The 25,293-nt window shown below is 49.9% G+C and overlaps 1 protein-coding gene and 1 long non-coding RNA gene across 6 annotated transcripts in view; one reads left to right on the plus strand and one right to left on the minus strand.

Moving 5' to 3' along the window:
* Positions 1 to 609: 609 nt before the first annotated feature.
* Positions 610 to 13,931, minus strand: LOC116238530 (uncharacterized). Of its 3 annotated transcripts, XR_016467950.1 has the most exons (4): positions 13,797 to 13,931; positions 12,826 to 12,890; positions 5,726 to 5,908; positions 610 to 1,347 (listed from the first exon to the last, which is right to left on the minus strand). It is a non-coding gene; the product is annotated as an uncharacterized LOC116238530 (long non-coding RNA). The 3 variants fall into 3 exon arrangements; XR_004168965.2 differs by lacking the exon at positions 13,797 to 13,931 and having other exon boundaries at positions 12,826 to 13,405; XR_016467949.1 differs by lacking the exon at positions 13,797 to 13,931 and having other exon boundaries at positions 3,143 to 5,908; positions 12,826 to 13,405.
* A 69-nt stretch (positions 13,932 to 14,000) lies between these two features.
* Positions 14,001 to 25,293, plus strand: part of DHX30 (DExH-box helicase 30) — a 35,658-nt gene continuing 24,365 nt past the window's right edge. Inside the window, exons 1-2 of one of the 3 annotated variants that reach the window (XM_031608284.2) lie at positions 14,001 to 14,076; positions 18,460 to 18,511. In XM_031608284.2, the coding sequence (XP_031464144.1) occupies positions 18,481 to 18,511 (31 nt within the window). In that variant the 5' untranslated portion in view covers positions 14,001 to 14,076; positions 18,460 to 18,480. Of the gene's footprint in view, positions 14,077 to 18,459; positions 18,512 to 22,088; positions 22,413 to 22,522; positions 22,639 to 25,293 lie in introns of those variants that run through there. The other 2 variants (XM_031608282.2, XM_031608283.2) reach the window with 2 other exon arrangements.

The raw sequence follows: 25,293 nt of genomic DNA on the forward strand, positions 1-25,293 counted from the left end.
AAATAACATCCATCCCCATTCAAGGCTAAGCTCAGCCCAGACTCATTAAAGCCTCATTAAATCACATTGTAGCTCATGCCTTAACTACCACAGACACGACTTGAGCTACCAGTGTGTTTTCAATATGAAACTTTTTGTATTTGTTTTGTTTCTACATTCTATCAGTTTGGTTTGTTCATGCCAGTTTGCACTGGCAACAGCAGAACAGAGCGAGTATTCCACATGCAGCAGTTGTGTCCCCTCACAAGAAAGCCAAGGATGAGACCAGCTTACCATCTACACGTTACATTACTAACAACCCAACTACACTATTTGGTGTAATAATGTGCCTGTTAAAGAAAGCCAAGCAGAAACCAACCACAACTCATTAAAGAAGGAGGATATGTTTCAGAAGAGTTTCCTTCTTCCAAGCTTGACACTGGTTTGAGTCTTCTGTCACTTATCTTAAACTGCTGAAGATCATTTTAAAGTCATCAACTGATGAAAAAGTGAGGCCTCCCTTTCGAGGGTGGATGGTGACAGGACAAGGGGGAATGGTTTGAAACTGAGACAGGGGAGGTTTAGGTTGGATATGAGGAGGAAGTTTTTCAGCCAGAGGATGGTGAGGCACTGGAACAGGTTGCCCAAGGAGGCTGTGGATGCCCCATCCCTGCAGGCATCCAAGGCCAGGCTGGATGTGGCTCTGGGCAGCCTGGGCTGCTGGTTGGCGACCTGCACACAGCAGGGGGTTGGAACTGGATGAGCACTGTGGGCCTTTGCAACCCAGGCCATTCTATGGTTCTGTGATGCTCCCAAAGCAGCGTGAGCATGAGCACACACAGCTGGGACAGGAATTGCTGTCGCACAAGAAAAAAATACCAGAATGCTGATAGGCAAACACCGATGTAATGGGATTTCAAATGAACGTTCATAAAAAACTTCCTTTCAGGTTGCTTTCTTCCCATAAGAGAAACAAAGATTAGCAAGATGTTTTCAATTACTGTTATTAAAAAAATAATAAAAAGGCTTAGCTGAAGCAAGCATTTCTGCATCCTTCTAAGCTGGTCAGAGTTTCTGTAGCTTGCAAGATGCTGGACTCAGAATTAGACAGGGTTCCAGTTATCTTCTACTGTAAGAAGGGAGCTGCTGACTGCATTGTACTCCGACTGCCTGCCCTCGAGTGTTGGTTGAATGCTCACATTTAATTTTTAACTTTACTTCCTATTCAGTTTTGCTGAGGAAACCAGAAGTGAAGAGTGCAGCTTTGGGAATGTGCTGTTGGTTGGATCTTGGTTCTTCCCCAGGTGGGATATCTTCGGAGCCCTCAGTCCTCTCTTAGTAAGGTTGAAGTGTAAGTGGAAGGGTTGCCTGAAGAGAGAAAGGGAATTTTGGTAAACACAGCATTTTTTCTTTCCCCACACACAGAGTGCTGTGTGTACATCTCCAGCAATCCGCAGCGCTGAATAGTTTCTGTTCTCATCACATTTTCAGTCTTTCATAGAGTCACAGAATCATGGAATCATTAAGGCTGGGGACGACCTCTGAGATCATCAGTTCCAACTCTGACCCCCCCCCATACCCACTGACCACGTCCCCAAGTGCCACATCCCCACAGTTCTCGAGCACCTCCCAGGCTGACCCCAGCACCTCCCTGGGCAGCCCATCCCACACAACCCCAGTGCTGACCCAGCAGCCTCCTGCTGTGCTCTGGCTCCTGCTTTCACACCGTGGGGGATCGTTCTGAGCACACCAACTGTGGCTGCTGCTCACTGTGGCAGCACAGCAAGCAAACATCAGCAGCTCAGAACTTCCCAGCCCCAGCAGGGCAACGTAAGAGATGTACATTCTTCCTAACAAAACTAGTAATAGCTTGCCCAGCAGGAATACGTGCCCCACTGATATGGGAACATGGAGGTATGGGGATGCAAAATAAGTTGGGGCTTCCCCTGCCCTTTCTCTTCTCACCATGAACTTGGCTGTTAAAAGAGAGCCAGGCAGTGGAGCCCTGGGCAGAGCTGGCTTTACAAACAGAGCAGTGCCCACCTGGAATGCCTGGCACCCCAACCTTTCCACCTTTTGCTTTTCTACATTACAAGCAGACGCGTGTTCTGCCAGAATAGTTTCTTTTATCCAAAGTGGATATATATAATAAGATATACAGTGCCTTCCTTGTGATTAAGAAAAATGGTTAATTGCAAGCAGAACAAGCATAAAGTTCCATGTAATACAGAAAGCAGGAGGGAGTATTTCATCTGGGTGTGAGATGATTGTATGCCTCTTAGCTCTTCAAGAATGACAGAGACACAATACACCACATTGCAAGGAACTGTGGATTAAAATAGCTATTTAAACAGACTTAGAAGCTTATAATTTGGTGTACTTCCAGAATCCTCTGGATTTCTATAATATAAATCAACAAAAAATAAGGTTTGTTATCTGCAGAATAAAAGTGCAACCACTGCAGTTTGCACCTTCAGGAGATTAGCAATGCTGCTGCTTGAAGCACAGCACTAATCTGTTAAGAGTTTGTTAACCTATCCATCACTGCAGCAGAAATACAGCATTACATGCATGCTTTGAGTAATCTGTACTCGCTGTTCACTCTGTGTATTGCAATCTATTCAACTCTAGGATAATGCTGCTGTTAAAAATGCAAGCTAATTTTATTGACTGTACGTGTCCAACCTTTCCTGAAGCTGTCTATGGAAGAAAAACTGTTCTCCAACAGAAGCATAAGAGGGACCAGCAGTCCTGATGGGCACCAGGTGGAGCAATGCCAGCAACGTGCCCTTCCTGCCAAGAAGGCAACTTTCCAACTCCTGGAAAGGGGAGATAACAGCAGGACAAGGGGAAATGGTTGGAATTGAGGGAGGGCAGATTTCAGTTGGATGTGAGGGGGAAGTTGTTTGCTGTGAGAGTGGTGAGGTGCTGGAACAGCTGCCCAGAGAGGCTGTGGATGCCCCGTCCATCCCTGAGGTGTTCAAGGCCAGGTTGGATGGGGCCCTGGGCAGCCTGGGCTGCTGTGAAATGTGGAGGTTGGTGGTCCTGCATTGGTGGGGGTTGGAGCTTCATCATCCTTGAGGTCCCTTCCAACCCAGTGCATTCTGTGATTCTGTGATACTATGAAGGCCAATGGTGTTCTGCACTGCAGGAGACAAAGTACCAGCAGGAGATCAGTTCCTCTGAGGTCTCTGGCCCCTTCTGGATGTGAAGCTGCACACCCTGCCTGGGTGTGGGGCGGTGCAGAAGGACCCATGTGTCCCAGCCACCCTCAGCTCCTCTGCAATTCTCTGGTTTTTGTTTGGCCCTGCAGCTCCATCACCAACCACGATGACAACAGCAAGATGTGGCCACAAGGATCTGCCTGTGAACGGAGTGCAAGAACAAAATACATCATCCTGTGTCTCTGGGCAGCCTGGCCTGGTGATTGGCGACCCTGCACATGGCAGGGGGGTTGAAACTAGATGGTTATTCTGGTCTTTTCGACCCAGGCCATTCTGTGCTTCTATGTGTGATACATCCTCAGAGCTCTGAAGAGTCCCTCCCATCACCTTCATCTCAAACCACATTCAGCTTAGGTAGCGACAGTGTGTTTGGCAGCCTTCAGTGGATCCTCCTCCCGAGCAGCGAGCTGCAGGCTGGATATTGTCTTTTCAGTAGATTTGCAGGAAGCTGAATGCTTATAATGACCTTACAGAAAACATGAGGAAAACCTCACAAGAAATAAAAGCAGGAAAGGCAATAAAATTTACTCAGTTGCCGTAAATTTGATGTGCATTTGTTTGAGATGATGCAGATTGCAACCCAGTTCATTCTGTAGCTAGGCTGAGGCAGCTCCACAGAAAAAGGTGACACAGCATACCAAGGAGTGCTTAGTGATGTCATCTCCCAGATCAGCAAGTTTCAACACCTCTGTCAAGGTTTTTGGAATGTTCCTATTGAAATGCAAGCTTCTTTCAGCTGATCTCCTTCCTATCCCCACTTCATCAGATTTGTTCAGAATCAGACACAGGGAAGAAATGAGGTCTCAGCTTTTGTTTTGGAGCAGGGCTAATTTTTCCCTCTCCCCTTTGCAAGAATAAAGTCCTAGCTGGAGAAATCTTAAAAAAAGATGAAACTCAGAAAGGAAAGAAGTAAGATAAACAAGACTTCTCAAAGAGGGCAACCTAAAAGCCAAAGAGGTGCCACAAAGCTATACATGAAATGGATCAGTTATGGAACAGCTGTACCAAATTATTGGCACAATCAAAGCAATCAAAACTTGTTTTAGCTTCTCACAACATGAACTGTTCCCAGAGGGGTCTTCTACCCACAGCTCACTTTCTTACTGCTATTATCTGTACTCTAAATATGAAATTACTTTGATCAGTCTACAGGAAGAGAAGAACTCTCCAGGTAAGCCCTCTGTTGCCTGGGCATGGTTACATGGCACAGCCTGGAGCTGCACTGATGGGAGTCCTGGAGGGACACAGCATTTCCAAAAAGGCTGCAAAGGACAGAGCTCTGCACGAGGAGGACAAGATGGCACGCCCAGCAAAGCCCAACACAATCATGAGTCTGAAGAAGGATGATGGCAGAGAGGAGACAAGCCCAGAAAACCAAAAAGCAGAGTCATCTAGGGAGCATTTTGCAATTAAACACTATGCTGAGCATAAATAGGCCCAATATAATCAATCACGTGCAGTTTAGTCCATTTAATTTCAAGAAATCTCCAAATTAAACTAAATAAATATTTGATGTGTATTCTTAAGCAGCACAAAACAGGTGGCAATATGGGGCTTTCAGTTCTCTTTTATGAGCTGGGGAACATTTTCAGAGCAAGACAGACACACCTGAGCTCCTCCTTCTCACTAGAGGAAGTTAAAAGCTGTACCAAATGTATTACTGATTTCATACCAATTTGCTGAAGTTTTAATGAAATATTAATATTTGATGATTCACACAATTCTAAACTCATTGGACATGATTCTGAAGTGTCCAGAAATAAATGTTATTGGTTTCCACATCTCTAAAGCCCAACACCTTCATCATGTCAAAGTTCCTTCACTTGGAGGAAGCATCTCCTCCAACAGCTGCCACAGGGCTTGGGGTCAAGGGCTGCACCTTCACCATGGCGTTAATGGCAGAGCCTGGGTAACATCTTTATTGCCTTTTGGAACAAGTATTTCAAACCTGAATGTAACTGACTGTATTTCCTTTCAGGAGATGTTTCTATTCAGTGAAAAAGCAACGAATCATCCATCCTGTACTCATTTTGAAAGCACAATCTTTCTCCTGTTTCCACCAGAGTTTTTCGTTATTTATTCCTCACATTCAGATTCAGTGCTTACCTCTGTATGCATCTGCACTTGGGTCTTACCACTTGAAAAGTTGGCTTTCAGGAAAAGAGGTGTCCTTTTTCTCTGTGTTCTCCTTAAAAATCAGTGCACACAAACAACGTGCAGCCACCACTGAACTCCAGCCACAACTAAAGACCACAACTCAAACTCCAGCAGCTGTTGGTCTGGTTCCAGCATGCAAACCAGGTCCAGAGATGGGAAACAAATGGAGGGCATGTCTACGTGACCTTGGAGGAAATTCCTCTCCGACTTCCAACTGGTGAACTGATATAAGCTGATGCCACATCCCCACGGCTCTGGAACGCCCCGGGATCGTGATCCCACCCCTGTGCCAGCACTGGCCACTCTTTGGAGAGGGAATTGTTCCTGAAATGCACCTCCCCTGGCTTACTGATTGGATTCCTGACCTGCTTGCTCACATCTTACAGAGGTGTACAAGAGAACAGCGGCTCCAGCACGGTGCTCTGGGGTGGAGAAGGAAGGTGGGAGCTGTTGGCTCATTCCAGAGGTCACAGCGACGCAGCACCCAGTGGGTCCTGATGCTGCCTGACATTCCCAGGCTGCTGGTCAACACCAAGGACTGCTGGGCCCTGGGGACAAGAAGTGACATTGAATTTCACTTACTGAAGCCACAGCACAAGACATTATTTCTTAAGAATGCTCTAATAGGGAAGCAAACAATGAGAAGCTGTATTTCTATGGCAACATCATGAATTCAGAACCTAACAATGCACTAGAGAAAGCCAACACCAGTCCTATTTTTTGTCACAGAAGAGTCACCCTCAGCCATGATGCAATAATTTGCTGCTTTCAGGGCCATGCAGCTCTGCTGTCAGGTCCAGGCAGGTGTCACTGAGACTGGCATAGCAGTGCCCTCACTGTATTGTTAGCACCAACTGTTATCCTAGATTTTTGTAAGTTTGGACTACTTAGAATAGCAACAACTAACGAGCACTGCCCAGGAGATGATGATTGCCATGGTTGAGACTATTATTCCCCTTCCACACTTTTTATCATGAGTGAGCAGAGCTGGCCGCCCTGCAGGTCACAGTTTGCACCACTCCAGTCACATATCCTTTCATCCTCACCACTGTGTGCTTTGAGACACAAAGTGATTTCTTTTGTCAGTCTTCAGTACGTTCACCACTCCTCTATCAGCAAAATGCCTCCTTGGTACCAGGGATCAGTGGGAAGGAGCTGGAAGGTCAGCATTCCTTAAGGGGAAAATGAAGGCTGTTCATGGTGTAGCCTAAGAGTGTGTAGCACCTGAGGTATAATTACACACATTTGTAAATGGAAGAAAATATTATGCAGAACAATCAACTTCATCCATTCATGCCTGTATAAACATCATAATTGCCTAAGAAAAATAATTCCTTTACAGTGAATTAAAGCTATTCATAAGCTAATTTGGCTAAATACTGCAATACAGTTAAGACAAGTTCTAGTTACTTAGATACAGAGCATCTGACAAGTGACTGCTTTCCTATGCTTTGTTCTGTTGTGTAAGGCACTGTCTATGGCTCTTCAGAACCATGATTTTCCAGAACCTCAGAGCAGAGCCAGGAGCTCTGCATGTAAGGCTGGAGGTGATGCAGCCTAAGTCTCCACCGCAAGCAGGTCTGCCTGGAGGGGGTTCCTCAGCACCCCATTCTTTTCCAAGCTGGCTGTGCTGGAAGAAAACCAAAGCCATAACCATGCAGTGGCTGATGAGCACCTCGGCAGTACGGTCTGTCACAGGACAGGCATAAAGGTGTAGGAGCACAGAAACTATTTTGTTACCTGACTGACTCCCCTTGGCCAAGAATGACCAGAGATGAAGGTCTGCACGTGAGATCAGTGAGGGTCAGTTGTCAAAGTAGGGGAGTAAAGCTACAGCAGCACTGCTCTGTCATCAGCACACTGACACGCTGTGTACTGATGGACATCATTGCCAGTGATGTCCCTGCCAACTCAGTTCCATGATTTACCAGAAGGGAGACCCAACATACCTGACTCAGGAAAGCTGATGCAAAAGGAAGTGCATTTATTCAGGGACAATACACACATTGGCAATAAGGTCGGTAATTTAAAACAGCTTTTCTTGCAGAGAAATGGAAAGAGGAAGAAAACCACTCAAGCCAAGTAAAAGCCCTTTCATACTGCCAAAGTCCATGGAAGTGAGCTCTGCAGTTTGCACTGTAAGGTAAACATTCAAATTATTTCTAAGCCGAACATGAGATTTCAAAGGTTTAGAAGCCCCTTGAAGGGAGCAACTCAAGTGCTTCCAGAGACCTTTGCAGCAAAAAAAATAACTAACTGAGGAAATCCAGCCAGATAGAAGCAAATATTCTATTTAACAGATGAGCATTCACCCAACCCGCTCTCTACCACAATGCTTCCTAAAGTGAAACTTCAAAAAGTGGCTGCATAAAACCTGTTTGCACAAGATATGGAGATTTGAGAACCCGTGTGCTTTCAGTGCACACTTTCCAGCAGGCATCAAGGCTTGAAATCCAAATGGTGCTGCAAGTACCTCTGCTGGCACCCTGCTGCTGTGCTGCATTGGAAACCGAGCCCTGCAAAGAGCAGTGGGCTGTGAGAAGGAAGGGACTGACTGTGTAGTGGGGTCTGTGTGATAGGCTGAGGGGAGATGGCTTCAATCTAAAAGAGGGGAGATTTCTGTGGACGTAGGAAGTTCATACACCGAGGGCGGCGAGGCGCTGCACTGAGAGCTGTGGTGCCCCATCCCACAGACACACACAGACGGATGGGCTGTGAGCACTGACGGAGCCGTGGGTGTCCCTGTGCACTGCAGGGATTTGGACCAGGCCTTTACACATCCCTTCCAACTCAAACCATTCTGTGATTCTGTGATTCTGTGACTCAGCAGTGGCTTAAACTGCTGTGGAATCCTCTTCCATTAACCTGGACAGGTGGATGAGGTCCTGCTCCCAAGGAAGCTCTCACCACAGTCTTCATGAACTAGATGTCACAGCTCTCAACACATAAAGTTAATACCTTCTACAGGCACAGAGCTAACTCAAAAGCTTTTCCCTCCCACCTTTATTTCTACAAAGAAAATACCCCATGAATTGTGCTAAAGAAATAGTAGCATGCAGAGACATTCTATATCATAACACAGAAAGCTAAAGCCTTGGCAGCATGAAGGATGAGTGGTGATAGCCTCAAGTTGTGCCAAAGGAGGTTCAGGCTGGATATTAGGGAAAATTAATTCAGCAAGGGTACTGAGGTATTGGAATAGGCTGCCCAGGGGTTGGGGGGTCATCATCCTGGGGGGTGCTCAGAACCATGGAGATGTGGCACCTGGGGACACAGAAAGTGAGCACGGTGGGGCTGCATGGGGTTGAACCTGGGGACCTCAGGGGGCTTCTCCGACTGTAGGCATTCTGTGATTCTCTCATTTTTTTGACTATCACAAACCAACACAGGAGTCCAGTTCTCTGAAGCTAAGCAGAAATTACTTCTTCCCTCTGTATAAGTTCAAGTAAAAAGAAATCACAGCTTTATCGACCCCTCTGAGTGCTCCTGGTCCTGAGCAACACCTTCACATGGCAGTCAGACAAAGCACTGATGTGCTGCATTTGTTCCTCACAAACACCAAAGATTTGGCATTTGATCTGAAATGATAACTATTAAAAGCTCGCATTCAAATAATCTTCCTAACACGAGTAAAATACAACTACAAGAAGTACTTCAAATGCCTTGTAGTTAGAAAAAGTGAGTCACACAAACAGCACACTTGCAAGTGGAGATCTGCAGCTCTCATGTACACTTCTGCCATCAGCAATTGTTTGCAAACTTCAGAACCTCTCAGTGCAGGCAGCAACCTGCCTGGAAAGGAATGAGGATTGAAGAAACGTTTCCAAGTTTAATCTTCTGTTCTTGGTTCAAGACCACTTCTTTCCCAGTTCATGTAATTCGGCTTAAACCTCTGCTGCCAGCACTGTGACTTCTCTCGCAGAAGCTCAGGACCCATTGCACATCAGTGCTGCGACAGCTGAGGAACAAAGAGCAGATCAGAACTGGGGCTGAAACCACACTGGGGGAACACTCAGAGGTTCCTCTGCAGCAGAGTGGAGATTCTCTCTGTTTTTGTGTAGGATCAGATGCAGCCACATCACATCACATGCAGCCCCATTTCTGGGGAAATGGTTTTAAGTTAGGGGAGGGGAGATTGAGGCTGGATGTCAGGGGGAAATTCTTTACAAAGAGAGTGGTGAGGTGCTGGAACAGCTGCCCAGAGAGGCTGTGGATGCCCCGTCCATCCCTGAGGTGTTCAAGGCCAGGTTGGATGGGGCCCTGGGCAGCTTGGGCTGCTGTGAAATGTGGAGGCTGGTGGCCCTGCATTGGTGGGGGGTTGGAGCTTCGTGATCCTTGGGGTCCCTTCCAGCCCTGGCCATTCTGTGATGCTGTGATGCTGTGAACTCTGATTTTAATAAACACATCCAAGAATTATCTATAGGAAGGAGTCAAATAGGAGATGAAACCATCCCATCTCTCAGACAGAGAAGCTCTGAGTCTTCTCTGGATGAGAACTTCTAGGACCAACCTGGAACAAACACGTTTGTCTGAGCAGAGACAGCTCAGACAGGGCACAGCTGCAGCTGCAGGGATGGGTCCTTGCTGCTCAAATATTTTCAGGCTAATGATGTTCAGGAGAAAATTGTACCATTTATAACAAATACTGGACCACAAAGGGGTGCTGGAAACAAGGCAAAAGTGGAAAAAGAGGAGAAAAAGGAATATTTAAGGAGGTAAAGAAGAGCAAAATGCCCTTTTTCCCAATAAGGTCCTTAATAAGACCGTCCACTTCCAAGGAATTATGACTGTCTAATCCTAATTGAATTTGGAATGGGTTATAAGGTTACTTCATACAGTGAGATGAGAAAAGATAGAATATCTCATGGCTGTTTCTCATTGAGGCCCAGGGAGGACATGCATGCATTTTTTCCATGAGCAGCACAGAACTCAGCCCATGAAGCGCTTCTGCTCCCAGAAGTACACAAATCCCATCATGTCTCTTATGGGAGCCATTAGGAGAGATTAGAAATGAAAGCATGCAGGTTCATATTAAAAAAGAGAGGTGATGTATCACTCACTGACAATCCAGTCTAACAAGTTCCATTAGAGACACCTTCACATTTCCTTAGCAGCTTGGCTGCACAAGTTTCTTTCACAAATCTTGGACTTGATTTTAGAAGCCATTTCTCATCTGGTCCACTGGCTCCTTTTCTGATGCATTATCCAAATGACCAGAAGCCATCAAAGGTACAGCAGGGAACGTGAGCATCCTCCTTCACAACAGGGGGGTCAGGAAATGGCCCTTGTTTGTTCCATTCGTTACAATGGATGTGGGGCCAGACAGACTCCGTTTTAGTGGGAGGGTGAGGATTTGGTTTTAGAATCTAGAATTTTGAAACTACTTTTGGTTTGGCCTTAATAGCTGCAGTGATGGGTTCTTCAACGCCTACCTCAGAAGTTGTGTTTCCCTAATCCACCACTTGTTACCTCACGTTCATTGGCTCCAGTAGCACCCAACCTTTCCTATTAGGAAGCAGTCCAGCACTTCAGGCATGCTCTATTCAGCAGATAGGCTTTACTTGCTCCTCTGCCTCCTCTCCAGGCAGTTACACTCACCTTTTCTCACTAGTTTCTTTAAGCCATCCCTAAGCTGCATGCAATGAATTTGCACTTGTGAGAAGTTAGAGCAATTTGCCTTCAAGATTCCACGTCACTGCAGCATCTGAGGCAGCATCCCACAGAGAAAGGAAGAAAGGCTCCTGACCTCACTGTAATAGTGATGAGCTCAAAAACTGCAGTAATGACACCCAACCTTCCAAGCAGATGCCCACAGCAACCTTCCAAATTAGCCCTTACAGCCTTTCCATAAATTGCATTAACCTTTTAGCATAGAAGCGGCCTAAGAAAGCTTGAATTATAATCAAAATATTTTCTTCTACACTGCTGTACTTTTCTATATCCTCCAGGTATTGTGGCAGAAAGAGCAGCAAATGCTCTCAGCTCGTCTGACACTGAGCTTCTATGAAATTACATTAACATAGCATTGCATCCTTTGTCCTTAGAACTGCAATGAGAGAAAAAAGGCATTGTAACCACATGCAGATTGGTATGAGCAAGGAAGTTCAACACAGTGTAAGCAGGCTATAAAGGTGTCAGATGTGAAAAGATCCAAAATACCAACACTTGTTACTCATTTATTTCATTGAATGAGAGCAGTGGTGTCTGGGTTGTAACAGAATATCATATAGAAAAGCAAATAGAAAAGAATATTCTACCAGAATTACAACAAGACTTCACTGCCTGCATTTAATGAAAATCAAACAGCTGTTCAACTCAGAAAACACTGTTTGTTAGTTTGAATGCAGTGTTTTCATTATGAGGAACTCCATTTGCCAGACACAAAGTGGCTGTTCCCTCTACAGGATGGGCAATGGGCTGTCCTTGTTCCTGATCCAGCACTGTCCCTCTGATGCTGCTAACCTGGCCCCTTTTCTGCTGCCGTCCAAGCCCACTAATTAGTTTCACATAAACTCAACAGAAGCATTAAAAAAAATAATAAAAACCCAAAGCTACCCACTTTGGTGTGGAAAAGGAGTCAAACCAGCCCCCATCCCAGCTACTCTTGAGCAGCCTGTTGCAAATATTGAGCGTGCCATAGGCAAGAGGCTGCCTTTGGTTAGTTCTGCTGGACGGGATTTTTAGCAGAACAAAGCCAGATGATGAGCTAAACAGGGCTTGTTATGAAAATGGAAACCAAAGTGAGAAATCAGAGCATCACCTGTGGTTTTCTGTCCATTACACAGTTACAAGAAGTGCCAAACTGCATTTAGAGCTTGCCTACAGTCAGACTTTGCAGCCCCTCTTAAGTTGCATAGAAAGAAGACTACAAAGTATTATCAGTAAAAACATTATAATCAGTAGAATCATAGAACCGTGGGACCATAAAGGGTGGAAAAGAGCACTAAGACCACCAAGTCCAATCCCAACCCACCCCACCATACCTTCTGACCACATCCCCCCAAGGAAGCAAACAGAAGCAAGCAGAAGGCTGTAATTAAACGATCATGATGGTGTGACATATTCTCTACAAAGTCATTGTAGGAAGCAGTTTTCCAGTCTAAGCCTCCTGAAACCCATTGCTTTACTTAAAGTTATTTACAGAATGACTTGTGGATGGTGATGCAGGCTTTAAAGTTAAGCCTGTAATAATGGCATCAGTTCCTCCACTTATCTCAGCACTTTGCTTACTTTGCTTATCAGTGAACGCTGCTCAGGGATGGGAATTACCCACCCACCCTTCTGCCTTCAGTCTGCAAATACAACTGGACTTCATGTTGCAGCTTCTGGGGAAAAGCGCAGTGATGGAGCTCCCTCAGCACCTGCGGTCACTTCCTCCATCCCACACACTCTCAGGTCCTGCTCACCTCACCCTACAGTTATGTGAGAGGTAAATTCTGAGGAAATCCCACTTTCATGCTCTTACCTTCAGGTATTCCTCTTTCCATCACATTTTGCCTTGTGTTCAAGTGACATGAAGACAGCAGTGCCCTGAAGATCACAGTAAGAAATCAGAAGTTCTGTAAGCTTAAATCATTCCATGCACTCAACTTTTCACTAACTAAAATTCTTGAATAGTAAGAATGACTTCAAGTGTCATTTCAGTGTAACAAAACAAAGGGATTGGTGCTCTGACAAGTTTATTGTGCTGAAGAGCTTCGTGCAGCAATAAGGCAGTGCTGCAGGGTAACGGCGGTAGGATGACGGGACGGCCTCAGGTTGGGTGAGGTGGGGTCAGGATGGGTGGTGGGGACAGTTCCTTCTCCAGAGGGAGGTGATCAGGACCTGTGGGGACGTGGACTGGAGAACAAGGGCTGTGGGCACGGGGCGGTGGGAACCCACAGAACCTGCAGAACTCGAGTACTGCATCCAGGCCTGGAGCCCCAGTACAAGAAAGACAGGGAGCTGTTGGAGAGGGTCCAGAGGAGCCACAAAGATGAGCAGGGCTGCAGCACCTCCACTACAAAGACAGGCTGAGGGAGCTGGGCTTGTTCAGCATGGAGAAGAGAAGCTGCGGGGTGAATCATTGCAGCCTTCAGCACCTCAAGGGAGCCTACAGACAGGAGGGGAGTCAGCTCTTGGAAAGGGGAGATAACAGCAGGACAAGGGGAAATGGTTGGAAGTTGAGGGAGGGCAGATTTCAGGTGGATGTGAGGGGGAAGTTGTTTGCTGTGAGAGTGGTGAGGTGCTGGAACAGCTGCCCAGAGAGGCTGTGGATGCCCCGTCCATCCCTGAGGTGTTCAAGGCCAGGTTGGATGGGGCCCTGGGCAGCCTGGGCTGCTGTGAAATGTGGAGGTTGGTGGCCCTGCATTGGTGGGGGTTGGAGCTTCGTGATCCTTGAGGTCCCTTCCAACCCAACCATTCTGTGATGCTGTGAACCCTCAGGCCTCACAGAACCTGCAGGCCTCACAGGCCCCGCAGGCCGCAGGCAGCCGCCGTTGCCATGGAGACCGCCCCGCGGCCAGGCCGCCGCCCTCTGGCGCCCCCTACTGGCCAGGAGGCGAAGTTGGAGGTGGGGACGGGCGGGGAAAGCGAGCGCGGGGTTTCACATCCGGGTACCGCGGCGGAAGAGCCGGCGCGGCGTGCGGGCGTCGCCCCGGAAGCGGCTCGCGGGGGCTCCTGGGAGTTGTAGTACCGAGCGGCGGCGGACCGGCGCCAGAGAGTTGGTTGTGAGGAGGTCGGTCGCGAGGAGCGGGGCCGGCGCCGTTCCCGACGCGGGGGTTCGGGCCGCGCGGGGCGGGGCGGCGGGGACGGGGAGAACCGCGACCCGAAGGAGGGCGGCGGGAGGAAGGGAAGGAGGGGGCGGGCGGCGGGGAGCGGCGGGGAGCGGCGGCGCCGAGGCGATGGGCCCGGGGGGGGCGGCGGCGCGGCCCGGGGAGCGCTGAGGGGATGCGGGGCCGGTGAGAGCCGGGGGGGGGCGGGGCGGGGCGGGGGGAGAGCGGGATGCGGGATGGATGCTGCTGGGCCGGGAGCGCCGGGGCGGCGGGCCGTGCCGTGCATTGCCGTGCCGTGCATTGCCGTGCCGTGCCGTGCATTGCCGTGCCGTGCCGTGCCGTGCCGTGCCGTGCAGTGCCGTGCCGGTCCTTCGCTCCGTGCTGCCCTCGGTCCCGCCGTGCCTCCCGCCCTGCCCACGGCCCGGTTTGAGCTCTGCGTGCCACCGTTTCCTGCCGTGGTCCCCATGGAATGTACGGGATGTCCAATGGATGTCCCAGTGCATGTCCAGTGGATGCCCCATAGACGTCCAGTGGATATCCAATGGATGTCCAATAGGTGTCCCAATGAATGTCCAATAGATGTCCCAATGAATGTCCAGTGGATGTCCTAATGAATGTCCAGTGGATGCCCCAATGGATGTCCCAATGCATGTCCAGTGGATGTCCAATAGATGTCCAATGGATGTCCAGTAGGTGTCCCAATGGATGCCCCAATGGATGTCCAATGGATGTCCCATAGATGTCCCAGTGGATGTCCAATGGATGTCCAGTGGATGTCCAATGGTTCTCCCAATGGATGTCCCAATGGATGTCCAATAGGTGTCCCAATGAATGTCCAATGGATGTCCAATGGATGTCCCAATGGATGTCCAGTGGATGTCCCATAGATGTCCCAGTGGATGTCCAATAGATGTCCCACGAATGTCCCAATGCATGTCCAGTGGATGTCCAGTGGATGTCCAGTGGATGTCCAATAGATGTCCAGTGAACGTCCAATGGATGTCCAATGGATGTCCCACAGATGTCCCAGTGGACGTCCCAGTGGATGTCCAATGGATGTCCCAGTGGATGTCCAATGGATGTCCAATGGATGTCCAATGGATGTTCCATAGATATGCCATAGATGTCCCAGTGGATGTCCAATGAATGTCCCAATGCATGTCCCCACCAACACACACCAGGCTGGCCGGGCTGTGCTTCAGCACTCCTTGGAGCCATGTGAGGTGGGGCAGCACGTTGTGGGGCAGGGCAGCCTGGGGGGGTCGGGCTGTGGGGGCACATGGTGCTGCTGCTGTGGAGCAGGGAGTCACCATCACAGCCACTGCCTGGCACCTGGAGGTGTTGGGAACCGCGGGGCTGTGGGCAGGGGGGGCACAAGGGGGATCCCAGAGATCTTCTCTGATCTTTTCTATGAGCTGATGTGGCAGGGATGGGGGGGTGGGTGAGTGGGTAATGACTGGACTTGGTGCTCTAACCTCAGAAATTCGATGAGTAGGGCTGGTAAAGGTTTGTAGTGAGGATGCCACGCACCATTGGCCCAAATAGCAGAAAGTCAAAATGCTTTATTGTCATGGATCCCATTGCAGGTGGCCCTTGGGAGTGTGCTGTATGCAGGATGGCATCATTTCGCCTTTGTTCTCATGACAAAAAACTTTGGGATGGAACTCTTTGTGTGCTGCTGGAATCCTACAGTGGCTGCAGCCCATTGACGTGCTGAGGTTGGCCTGGATGATCTCAGTGGTCTTTTCCAGCCTTCCCTATTCTAGGATAAGCAGAAGTTCTGTGATGCTCACTGGGGGTGGATGTGGTTTCCTTATACGTACATACAGCAATTCCCACATGGATCAAAGAAACCCAACAAAGACCTCATTGCCAGGCCTTGAGATTTTATCTGCGTTTCAATTGTCCGCATTCCTTGGCTTTGTTCTTCCCCTTGCAGAAGGGGCATTAAGTCTATTACTAATAATTTTTTAGCATCTCTTTTGCCCTCTGGGATTCCAGTACTTTGCCAAGTATGAGGCATAAAGGCGCTTTGCCTTCCGATAGAGTCATCATGCGTGGTTGTTTCTCAATCCCAAATATACCATCACCTTGTCCACAGGAGTCCCACACCATCAGGTTGCCCAGAGGGGTTGTGGAATCCCTCTCTGGTGATACCTGCCTGGATGTGATGCTGGGCAGCGTGTTCTGAGTGACCCTGCTCAAAGCTGGGGGTTGGACTGGGTGATCCAAGCGGTCCCTTCCAACCTCAACAGCATCACAGAATGGTTGGGTTGGAAAGGACCTCAAGGATCATGAAGCTCCAACCCCCCACCAATGCAGGGCCACCAGCCTCCACATTTCACAGCAGCCCAGGCTGCCCAGGGCCCCATCCAACCTGGCCTTGAACACCTCAGGGATGGACGGGGCATCCACAGCCTCTCTGGGCAGCTGTTCCAGCACCTCACCACTCTCACAGCAAACAACTTCCCCCTCACATCCAACTGAAATCTGCCCTTCCTCAACTTCCAACCATTTCCCCTTGTCCTGCTGCTCAACCATTCTGTGGTTCTTTGATTCCCCACCTCTGTAAATCCCCTGTCCTTGGACACCCCCATCTCCCACCCATCATTTGGGCCCAACAGAATATATTTGAGCCTTCCGAAGTCTTCCTCTTTCAGTGATGTTCATGCATCCCCTTTCAGGTCAATGCATGGTGAAGCAGCTGCCATAACAGGACTCCCTTTGGTATTGAGTCTCTTTGGTCTTTGGCAACATCAAAAAGCTGAGATTTCCAGCTGGCTGTGCTAAAACAGATGATTCCATATTTGAGATCCCCTGTGTTCAGATCTGGTCCCAGGTAATCCAGCACAGTTGCTGCTGGGGTACATCTCTATAATTACTGATTCTTCTTTCTGCTCTAACTGTGTCCATGTGGATGCACAGGCTTCAAGTGCCCAAACTCCTCCATATGAAATGAAACCATACCTTATCAGCTGGACCTGGGTTCTGTTTCTGGAACCTTGCCTGGATTATATCCATTCTCCACACCTCTGTTCTCCTCCCCACCCGTCCCTGCTCCCACCCAGGCTGCCCCCAGCTCCTTTAGACCTGAGGCCGTTGCTGGTTGCCCTTTGGCCGCCCCATCTCAATTTAAGATCTACTGCTTGTCAGTGGGGCTCCCAGCTGCTCACCTTGAAAGCTCATTGGCACAAGGTTGTTTTTTTCCTCTTGTTCTTGAAAAGACCACTTTCTTCCACTTTATTTGCACTTATTGATGGAGATGCCATTCTGCCCACCTGTTGGTGGGACATTCTTTGTTCTTTTTCCTACTGCTCAGTGCTCTGTGTGTGAGCCTTGCTCTGTTGACCAACTCCCAGTGTCCTTGGGGTGCAGTCCACACAGCTCCCCAGCTGTGTCATGCTCAGAGCTGTGGGAGGAAGGCATTGCAGGTACCTCTGTCACTGTGATCCGAGAACGTTTTGCAGCTCTCCACATCACACTTGTGCTGTTTCTCCAACAGCTTCAAGACTCATGCTGCTGTGTTGGGATAACCCTGGATTCCATTCAGTTCTTGGCCTCATTTAAACAACCTAACAGGCAGGTTGCATTCAGTCCTTGAAAGCAGGCAGTGTGTAGAGGTGAAGGCACCGTGCTGTCGTGTGCCTGCAGGGAGCTGCAGCTGTCCTGTCCACAGAGCCGGCTCTGAACGCAGCATCATTTGAGGCAGTCGCTGAAGTAAACAGTAATTTTGTCATTAGCTTCATTGAAAGCAAAAGCAAATCGTTGGAAAGAGTAACAGCTGTGGGGTGATGGTGGTGTGTGTGTGCAGGAATGGCTGGGGTGGCAGCCCTGCTTGGAAAGCCCTCGCTGCTGGTGGTTGGGATGCCCAGTGCTGAAGGCATCCCCAGCATTCAGATGGAGAACTCTTAAACTAAGTTGGCTGGCTTCGTTGTTCCTTACTTAAGTAATTTGAATAAGAAAGCAAAATAGAAAGTGCAATATAATTTCAGCAATTAACAAAAGGATGTGTCTCATTCTTGGCTGGCTTTGCTGTAAGGGAGGAATAATGGTGGTGCTCTCCCTCCCTGTGGCATTCTGACTGAGGTTGGTGCAAACACGATGGAGAGCAGACCCCAAAGTGCAGAGTGGGTGCACAGCAACTGCCTGCACTGGGGCAGAGGGGGAATGGGCACGGTTCAAGTGGAACAGGCAGGTCAGGAGCACTAAGGTGGAGCTTGCTGAGGGCTATCAGCTCTGTTTTGCACTGAAGACATCCTGTTTCATGAGCGCTAAAGGCTTTAAACATCTCAAAGGGAACGTGAATTCTTACTTTGTGTTTCTTTTTGTTGCTCTTGCTCTTCTAGGAATCAACGCTTTCTGCTGTGATGGAGATGTTCTCATTGAATTCCCTTAAAGGTAAGGGAATCTAATCTTAATCTAATCTTAATCTTCAGCTATTTGTTTTGAATTTGTGCAGAGATTTTAATGCTTTGGCAGTTTCCTCAAGCAAATTCATTCCCAAGGAACAGTGCTGGCCTTCTTTACTGGGAGGAAGTAGGAGGTTTGTCCCATGGCCGGACTTCCTTCTCAATGCGCCTGGGACCAAAAGGAAGCAGATATCACAGAATCATAGAATGGCCTGGGTTGCAAAGGAGCACAATGCTCATCCAGTTCCAACTTCCTGCTGTGTGCAGGGCTGCCAACCAGTAGACCAGGCTGCCCAGAGCCACATCCAGCCTGGAAGATGTGGACGTACCTGAGCTAGCAGTGATGGACGTAACATACAGAGCCAAATGTTCTGTTGGCCACATATTTTCCATTCTGTGAGCAGTGCCCCAGACTTTCATCTTGCTTTGCATGGAGTTTGTGAGCAGCTGTTGCACTGTAGCTGAATTGTCTGTTGGTTGCTGCAGCACCCCAGTAAGTGCTGCATGTGTGAGTGCACCCAATGCCAGGGAGCAGTGGGGAACCCGGAATTCAGGAAGGCCCCATTGTGTCACCCAATAATGGCAGCATAGGCTTGGAGGAGTAAAGCTGAACAGGGAAGTGTTAGCTCTAAGGAAGGGCTATTTTTGCCTCCTGTATTTCATCCCACACATAGCTGTGTCCTATTGTACAGCTCAGTAGGTGCTTTCTCCTCAGTGTTTGTATGCTTGAAATATTTTCATGTTCTTTCTCTGCTGTCATTGCTTTGCCAACCTCGTCATGTAGATCTCAATTTTTCCTAAGGAATCCCTCCAGTCCCCAGCAGGTTTTTTTGTGTCTTTTGTTCTTTTTTTATTTCTGTGACTTGGCCTTAAAATAAAGAGCACAGAATGGATAGAAGTACTCCAGCGTGGTCGATCTGGTGCTGATCACTGCCTTCCATCCCTGAGATGTGAGGAGCCTTCCCTGTGAGGGCTGCTGGTTTGTCATGGCCAGACTGGGGCTGGGCCTCTGCTGCAGTGCCTGTGCTCTGGGAGAGGAAGGCTTTAGAGCAGGTATGGCAATGAGCTCTTGCTCAGCACTGCAGCCCTGCAGAGCTTTGCCTGCCAAGGAGGAGTTAGTGCAGCTCATCACAGCCAGCCTAGCCAGGCAAAGCCTGGAGCATGGCTTTAAGTGGCCATGTATGTGCTGTTTAATATAAAGATCTTTGGATGGAATTAATGCTGTCTGACTTCTGGAATTTTTGAATAAATTCAGTCTTAGCTATTTTTTCTTTTGTGCTCATGAGATAATTGTTGCATTACTTGCAGTGGCATACCTCCAGCCCTACTGATGTCTGACCCCATGTGCCAGCATGCTGCCTTCCAGCAGCCTCTCCCCTGTTTCTCCTTCCCTCCAGCTGTGTGTTTCCATGATTTCCCCCAACACATGCCTTACTTCTCATTTTCCTCTGCTTGTTTTGTTTTAATCATTGCGGTTTCATCTCCAGCCATGGGTTCCTTCCCATAGGGTTCTTGGTTTTTTTTTGGAGCTGCTTCGAGATCTGTTCTTTTGCTTTTAGGTTGGCTGGTTGGCTTAGTAAGAACAATTATACACAGACAAATCACTGTATGGATATCAGAAAAGGCAAATTTGGTGTGGTAAGATCTATTTCAGATGTCCATACATGTGTACCCTTCCAAAGATTTTCCTATGCAGGATTTTGTGTGATGGCTTTCCGCTCCTTGAAGCTCTTCTCGTGGAATACAGGCTCTGTACAGCTGTAAGCATGTTATCCTTTTGGGGCTTGTTGGGGATTTCTCACTCTGATTTAAAAAAGAAATCCCTCCTCTTGGTGTTTAAACAGCCTTTCATGTAATAGTTTGGCTCACACACAATGTATTCACCTGTGCTGTACAGACCCAGGCAGTAATGGTAGTTACAGGTGTGTGCTGCAGCCAGGGATAACACAACCTGTGTATCATTTGAGATAGAAAGAATTTGGATGTTTTAAAAACTAGAATTTCCCTGTAGTGTTTGGATTTCAGGCAGCACTGCTGTGCTGAGAGCTTTCTGTCCAAGACATTGGGGCATTTATGTGGAGCCTGAGAGCAGTGAAGGAGCAGGGAAGGGGATGGCACTGCTGTCTGGAGCTGTAACTGAGTTGTGTTGGTGGCACAGAGCTGTAGGGGTTGGAAAGGATGCTCAGAGGGCTGGAGCACCTCTCCTATGAGGAAAGGTTGAGGGAACTGGGCTTGTTTAGCTTGGAGAAGAGAAGGCTGTGGGGAGACCTTACTATGGCCTTCCAGTACTTGAAGGGAGCAGATAAACAGGAGGGGAACGGCTGTTTGTGAGGGTGGATGGTGATAGGACAAGGGGGAATGGTTTTAAACTGAGACAGGGGAGGTTTGGGTTGGATATGAGGAGGAAGTTTTTGAGCCAGAGGGTGGTGAGGCACTGGAACAGGTTGCCCAAGGAGGCTGTGGATGCCCCATCCCTGCAGGCATCCAAGGCCAGGCTGGATGTGGCTCTGGGCAGCCTGGGCTGCTGGTTGGTGACCTGCACACAGCAGGGGGTTGGAACTGGATGAGCACTGTGCTCCTTTGCAACCCAGGCCATTCTATGATTCCATGATTCTGTGACCTCTGGAGATCCCCCAGTCCAGGTCCTCCTGAAGTAAATTGCACAGGAAAGCATCCAGGTGGGTTCTGAACATCCCCAGATTAGGAGAGTCCACCGCCTCCCTGCGCTCTGTGCCAGGACTCTGTCACCCTCAAAGGCAAGAAGTTGTTCCTCAGGTTCAGTTGGAACTTTCTGTGTTCCAGTCTGTGCCTGCTGCCCCATGTCCTGGCAGTGGGCAGCACCAAACAGAGCACAGCCCTTCCCTTCAGATCTCCGTCAGCACTGCTCAGATCCCCTCAGCACTGCTCAGATCCCCTCAGCCTTCTCTCCACCAGGCTCACAGCCCAGGGCTCTCAGCCTGCCCCATCAGGAGGTGCTCCAGGCCCCCCCACCCCACAGCTGGGCTCTCTCCAGCAGTTCCATCTGCCTGGAGCCGGGCAGCCCCGCACTGTGCGCAGCGCTCCTGCTGTGCCCCCCCGGGCAGAGCAGAGGGGAGGAGCAGCTCCATGCCCTGCTGGCTGTGCTCTGTGCGGTGCATCGCAGGGTGCTGGGGGCCTTCTTGGCTAGCAGGGCACACTGCTGGCTTGTGGTCAACCATCGGTCAGCTGGTGGTGCAGGAGAACCTCCGTGGGTTGTGTGGCCGCCTCCGTTTTGGGGCTGTTTCCACAAAAAGCCCCAGATGAATCGCACAGCACCCCCGATGCCGTGCTCCCCTGCTGCTCGTGCTGGCTGAGGGCAGCGGAGGCGGTGCGGTTCGTTGGATGCACGCGCAGCAGGGAGGTTTTGCCGGAGATTTGTGGATGAAAACGGCTTTATTTGGGTCCAGGTTTCGGTGCTCGGGGCGAACCATCGGCACCGCGTGGCTGTAGGAGGCGGCAGCGGAGCCGCACGACGCCGCGGCCTTTTTTTCCCTCCCCCCCCCCCGTTTTTTTTTTTTTCTCTTTTCTCCTTTCTTTCTCTCCGTTTCTCGGTCCTCCGCGCCGAGTCCTCCCCGCCCGCTCTCCGCACGGGGGCGCCGTAGCAGGAAGGCGGCGCTCTATCCCCCCTCTGTCCAGCGGCCCGCAGCCGGCACCGGGCGGCCTCAAGATGGCGGCGCTGGGACTGCTGCTACAAGCGGCGGCCGCCTGCGGCTCGGCCGGCCCGCTGCGCCTCGGCCGCTGCTACCGCGGGGCGCGGGGGCTGTGCGCCCGCTTAGCGGAGCCCGACGGCCCGGAGGAGGCCCGGCAGGAGGACGAGGAGGAGCAGCCGCCTCCTCCGGGCGCCGAGGAGCAGAGCGGCGCCATGGTGAAGGGTGAGGAGCGGAGGCGGCCGGGGGGGGCCGCGGCCGGCCCCGAACGCAGCGGAAGGGAGGAGCTGAGCGGCGGCCCGGGGCCGAGGAGGGGGAGGGCGGTTGGAGGCGGCGCGCGCGCCCCCGCGGCCCTCCCGTGCGCGCTCCCGGCCGGCCCAGGCCGCGGCCGTCGCGGGACGGAGCCCAGGGATGCGCGGAGCGGGCGAGCAGGCGGGGGGCGGCGGCGCAGGTAGCGGCGGGCGGAGCGGCGGCCGTGCGGCCCTTTGTTGGGCCGGGCCGAGCGGCTCAAGGTCGCGCGGAGGGGCCGGGCGGCGTCGGGCCGAGGCTGTGCGGGCTGCCCCGTGCGCGGCCGCTCGGTCGGACTGAAAGCTTTCCCGCTTCTTGGCTTTTTTTTTTTTTTTTTTTTTTTTCCTTTTCTTCCTCCCTCCGTATGCGGGACTTCCTTCCCTCCTCCCCTCCCGGCATCTATTTGTGATTTTCTAGTTTTCTTTCTGGCGTTTGGGCAGCGCTGTGTGCAGCCTGGAGCTGTGCCCCGTCGTTCTTGTGGGTCCCTTTCAAGCGGGGACTCCTGTGCTGCTGTCCTGTGCTGCTGTCCTGTGCTGCTGTCCTGTGCTGCTGTCCTGTGCTGCTGTCCTGTGCTGCTCACTGGGGAGCCTGCATTAGCGGGGGGTTGGATGGGGGCTCCATCCAGAGCTCCATCCTACCTTGTGGCTCTGTGATTCCGTGTGATTCTGTGATTTTGAGTCCTTTGCGTTCGTAGTTCCACATGCAGAGCTTTATCTGGAAGGTGTTGTGGATGGTTTTGGTTTAAAACCATTCCTCTGTGTCCTGTCACTATCAGACCAAGGTGGAAGTCACCCTCCCTCCTGTTTGTAAGTAGCAGAAGGCTGCAGGGAGGGCTCCCCAGGTCAAACACCCCCAGCCCTCAGCCAGGTCCCATAACAGAGATGCTCCATCCCCTGAGCATCTGCGTGGCCTCCTGTGCACCAATTCCAGCAGCTCCGCGTTGCTTTGTGTCAGATAAGTGAATAGAAGCATCCCCAGGGTCTTGCTGTGGATCTGCCCTACCTGCACAGCTACAGGGGTGATAAAATTCATTTTAAAACCCTTAGAAGTGCAAGTGCCGTGCCTTCCACAAGTTGATACCTTGCTGGCTGTCCACACTTGATCGCTGTTGTTACTAGCCACGGATGCCATAGCCAATATGGAAAAATCAACTGCAATCTGAGGCCAGCTTTAAAAATGGCAGAGTTGTATTGGCACTGACACTTGGTCCACTTCCTTGTGAAGTGCTGTCACAGGGCCACACAGCTTTCTTCTCCGTGTAGATTGCTGATGTACTGGGGGCATTCTTCACTGAGATGACTATCTTAACGCAGGGCTGCCATCCTGACGGGTGCTGTGTCGAACAGTTTGTCCTTGCTGCTCCTTGGTTGCTTCTCCAAGGATGTTTTGTTTGTTGTTTCTTCAGGGAAGAGAATTTGAGGGAAGGTAAAGGCTGCTGAAATGGATGTAATGCTCCTCTGTCTTGCCTGGATGAGATATAGGGCATTTTATTTGTGCTCCTGATGTACCTGGTGGTGTCTTTGTGTCAGGTCTGTTAAGGGTAACAGAAGGCTTACATTACACACAGGAGTTGATTGCTTTTTTTTCTTCTTTCAGCGTTACTTGGAGTTACCACTGACTTCCACAGTCAGGTTAAGCTTCAGTACTCTGACTTAGAGGAACAGAAATTAGTTGATTGGCTTCTTTTGATTTGTGTGTTATCCAAGGTAGACTTCTAGCATTCATGATCTTGGAGCTGAGGTTAAAGACATCATGTATGGTTCTGGCTTGGAGCTGGGCATGCAAATCAGCTCTGTTTTGTTCTGGGAGTATTAAGCTGCACTCCTTTTAATGCAGCTCCTACCCAAATATCCGTTCTCAGCAGTCAGGATTCGTGAGCTCTGTGGATGAAGGTGCCAAGAAATCCAATCTGTCAGGGGAGGAAACGTTCTGCAAATCCACTGCTGCAGTTTGGGAATTGTTTCTTTAAAAGCTATGAGCGAGGCATGGCTTCATGCAAAGAAAGATCCTTTCAGCTTCTGATTTCAGGCTAAGGATGGGCTGAGGGCAATCCATCAAACCTCTGAGTGCTGTTGGTGTGTCAGATGGTGCTGCTGAATATGGCATTGTCAGCTGGGAGAAGACATTGTGTCTCAGTTGGCAATTCAGGGTCTGATCTGCAAGCCAGAACTGGGCTTTGTTATTTAAAGATCCTGTTCTTTGCGTAAGGATGACTTAAATATTTGGTCCTTGCTGAGAAGTCACCCCAGAATCCGAGAGATTGGTTCAGTCCTTAAGTAAATGTGCTGGTTTTTTGGGCATTTACAAACAATGTACCTCTTGCCTCCATCTGTTCCATATCACACAATTCCTCAGGGTATCCTTCTTGAAAGGGGAAGCAACCAGAGGCCAAATAATACAGGCTGCTGCTGGCGGTTATTATTTATTTCCCATTTATTAAGTGAATTTAATAGCGCACTTGGGAATCGTGCTGCTGCTCCTCCCTCCGTGTGTCCCAGGGATGGAAATTAGGATCGAGGTGAGGAGTGCTATGATTTTAGTCCCTGCTCTGCTTTGCTCAGCAGGTGATGCTGTGAGTGCAGTGGTGGCTGTAAGGAACGCTTGCAGTGTGCTGCTCTGTGTTTGCTGTGCAGCTGCAGGGAATGGCTGTTAGCATGTTGGCTCACGCTGTCCCAGATGGCACTTAGGAGGTGGTTTGCTTTAGGAACTCCGCTTGTCCACAGAGCTCTGCTGCTGCATTCACCTGTGTGAGAAACAGCAGCCTGAGGGCTTTGCTGTCACTGCCATACAGCAGTGATGCTGTGGCTGACTGCCACCC

This window comes from Phasianus colchicus, chromosome 6 (genome assembly GCF_987193195.1).
Source record: "Phasianus colchicus chromosome 6, bPhaCol1.hap1.1, whole genome shotgun sequence".
Lineage (NCBI taxonomy): Eukaryota > Metazoa > Chordata > Aves > Galliformes > Phasianidae > Phasianus > Phasianus colchicus.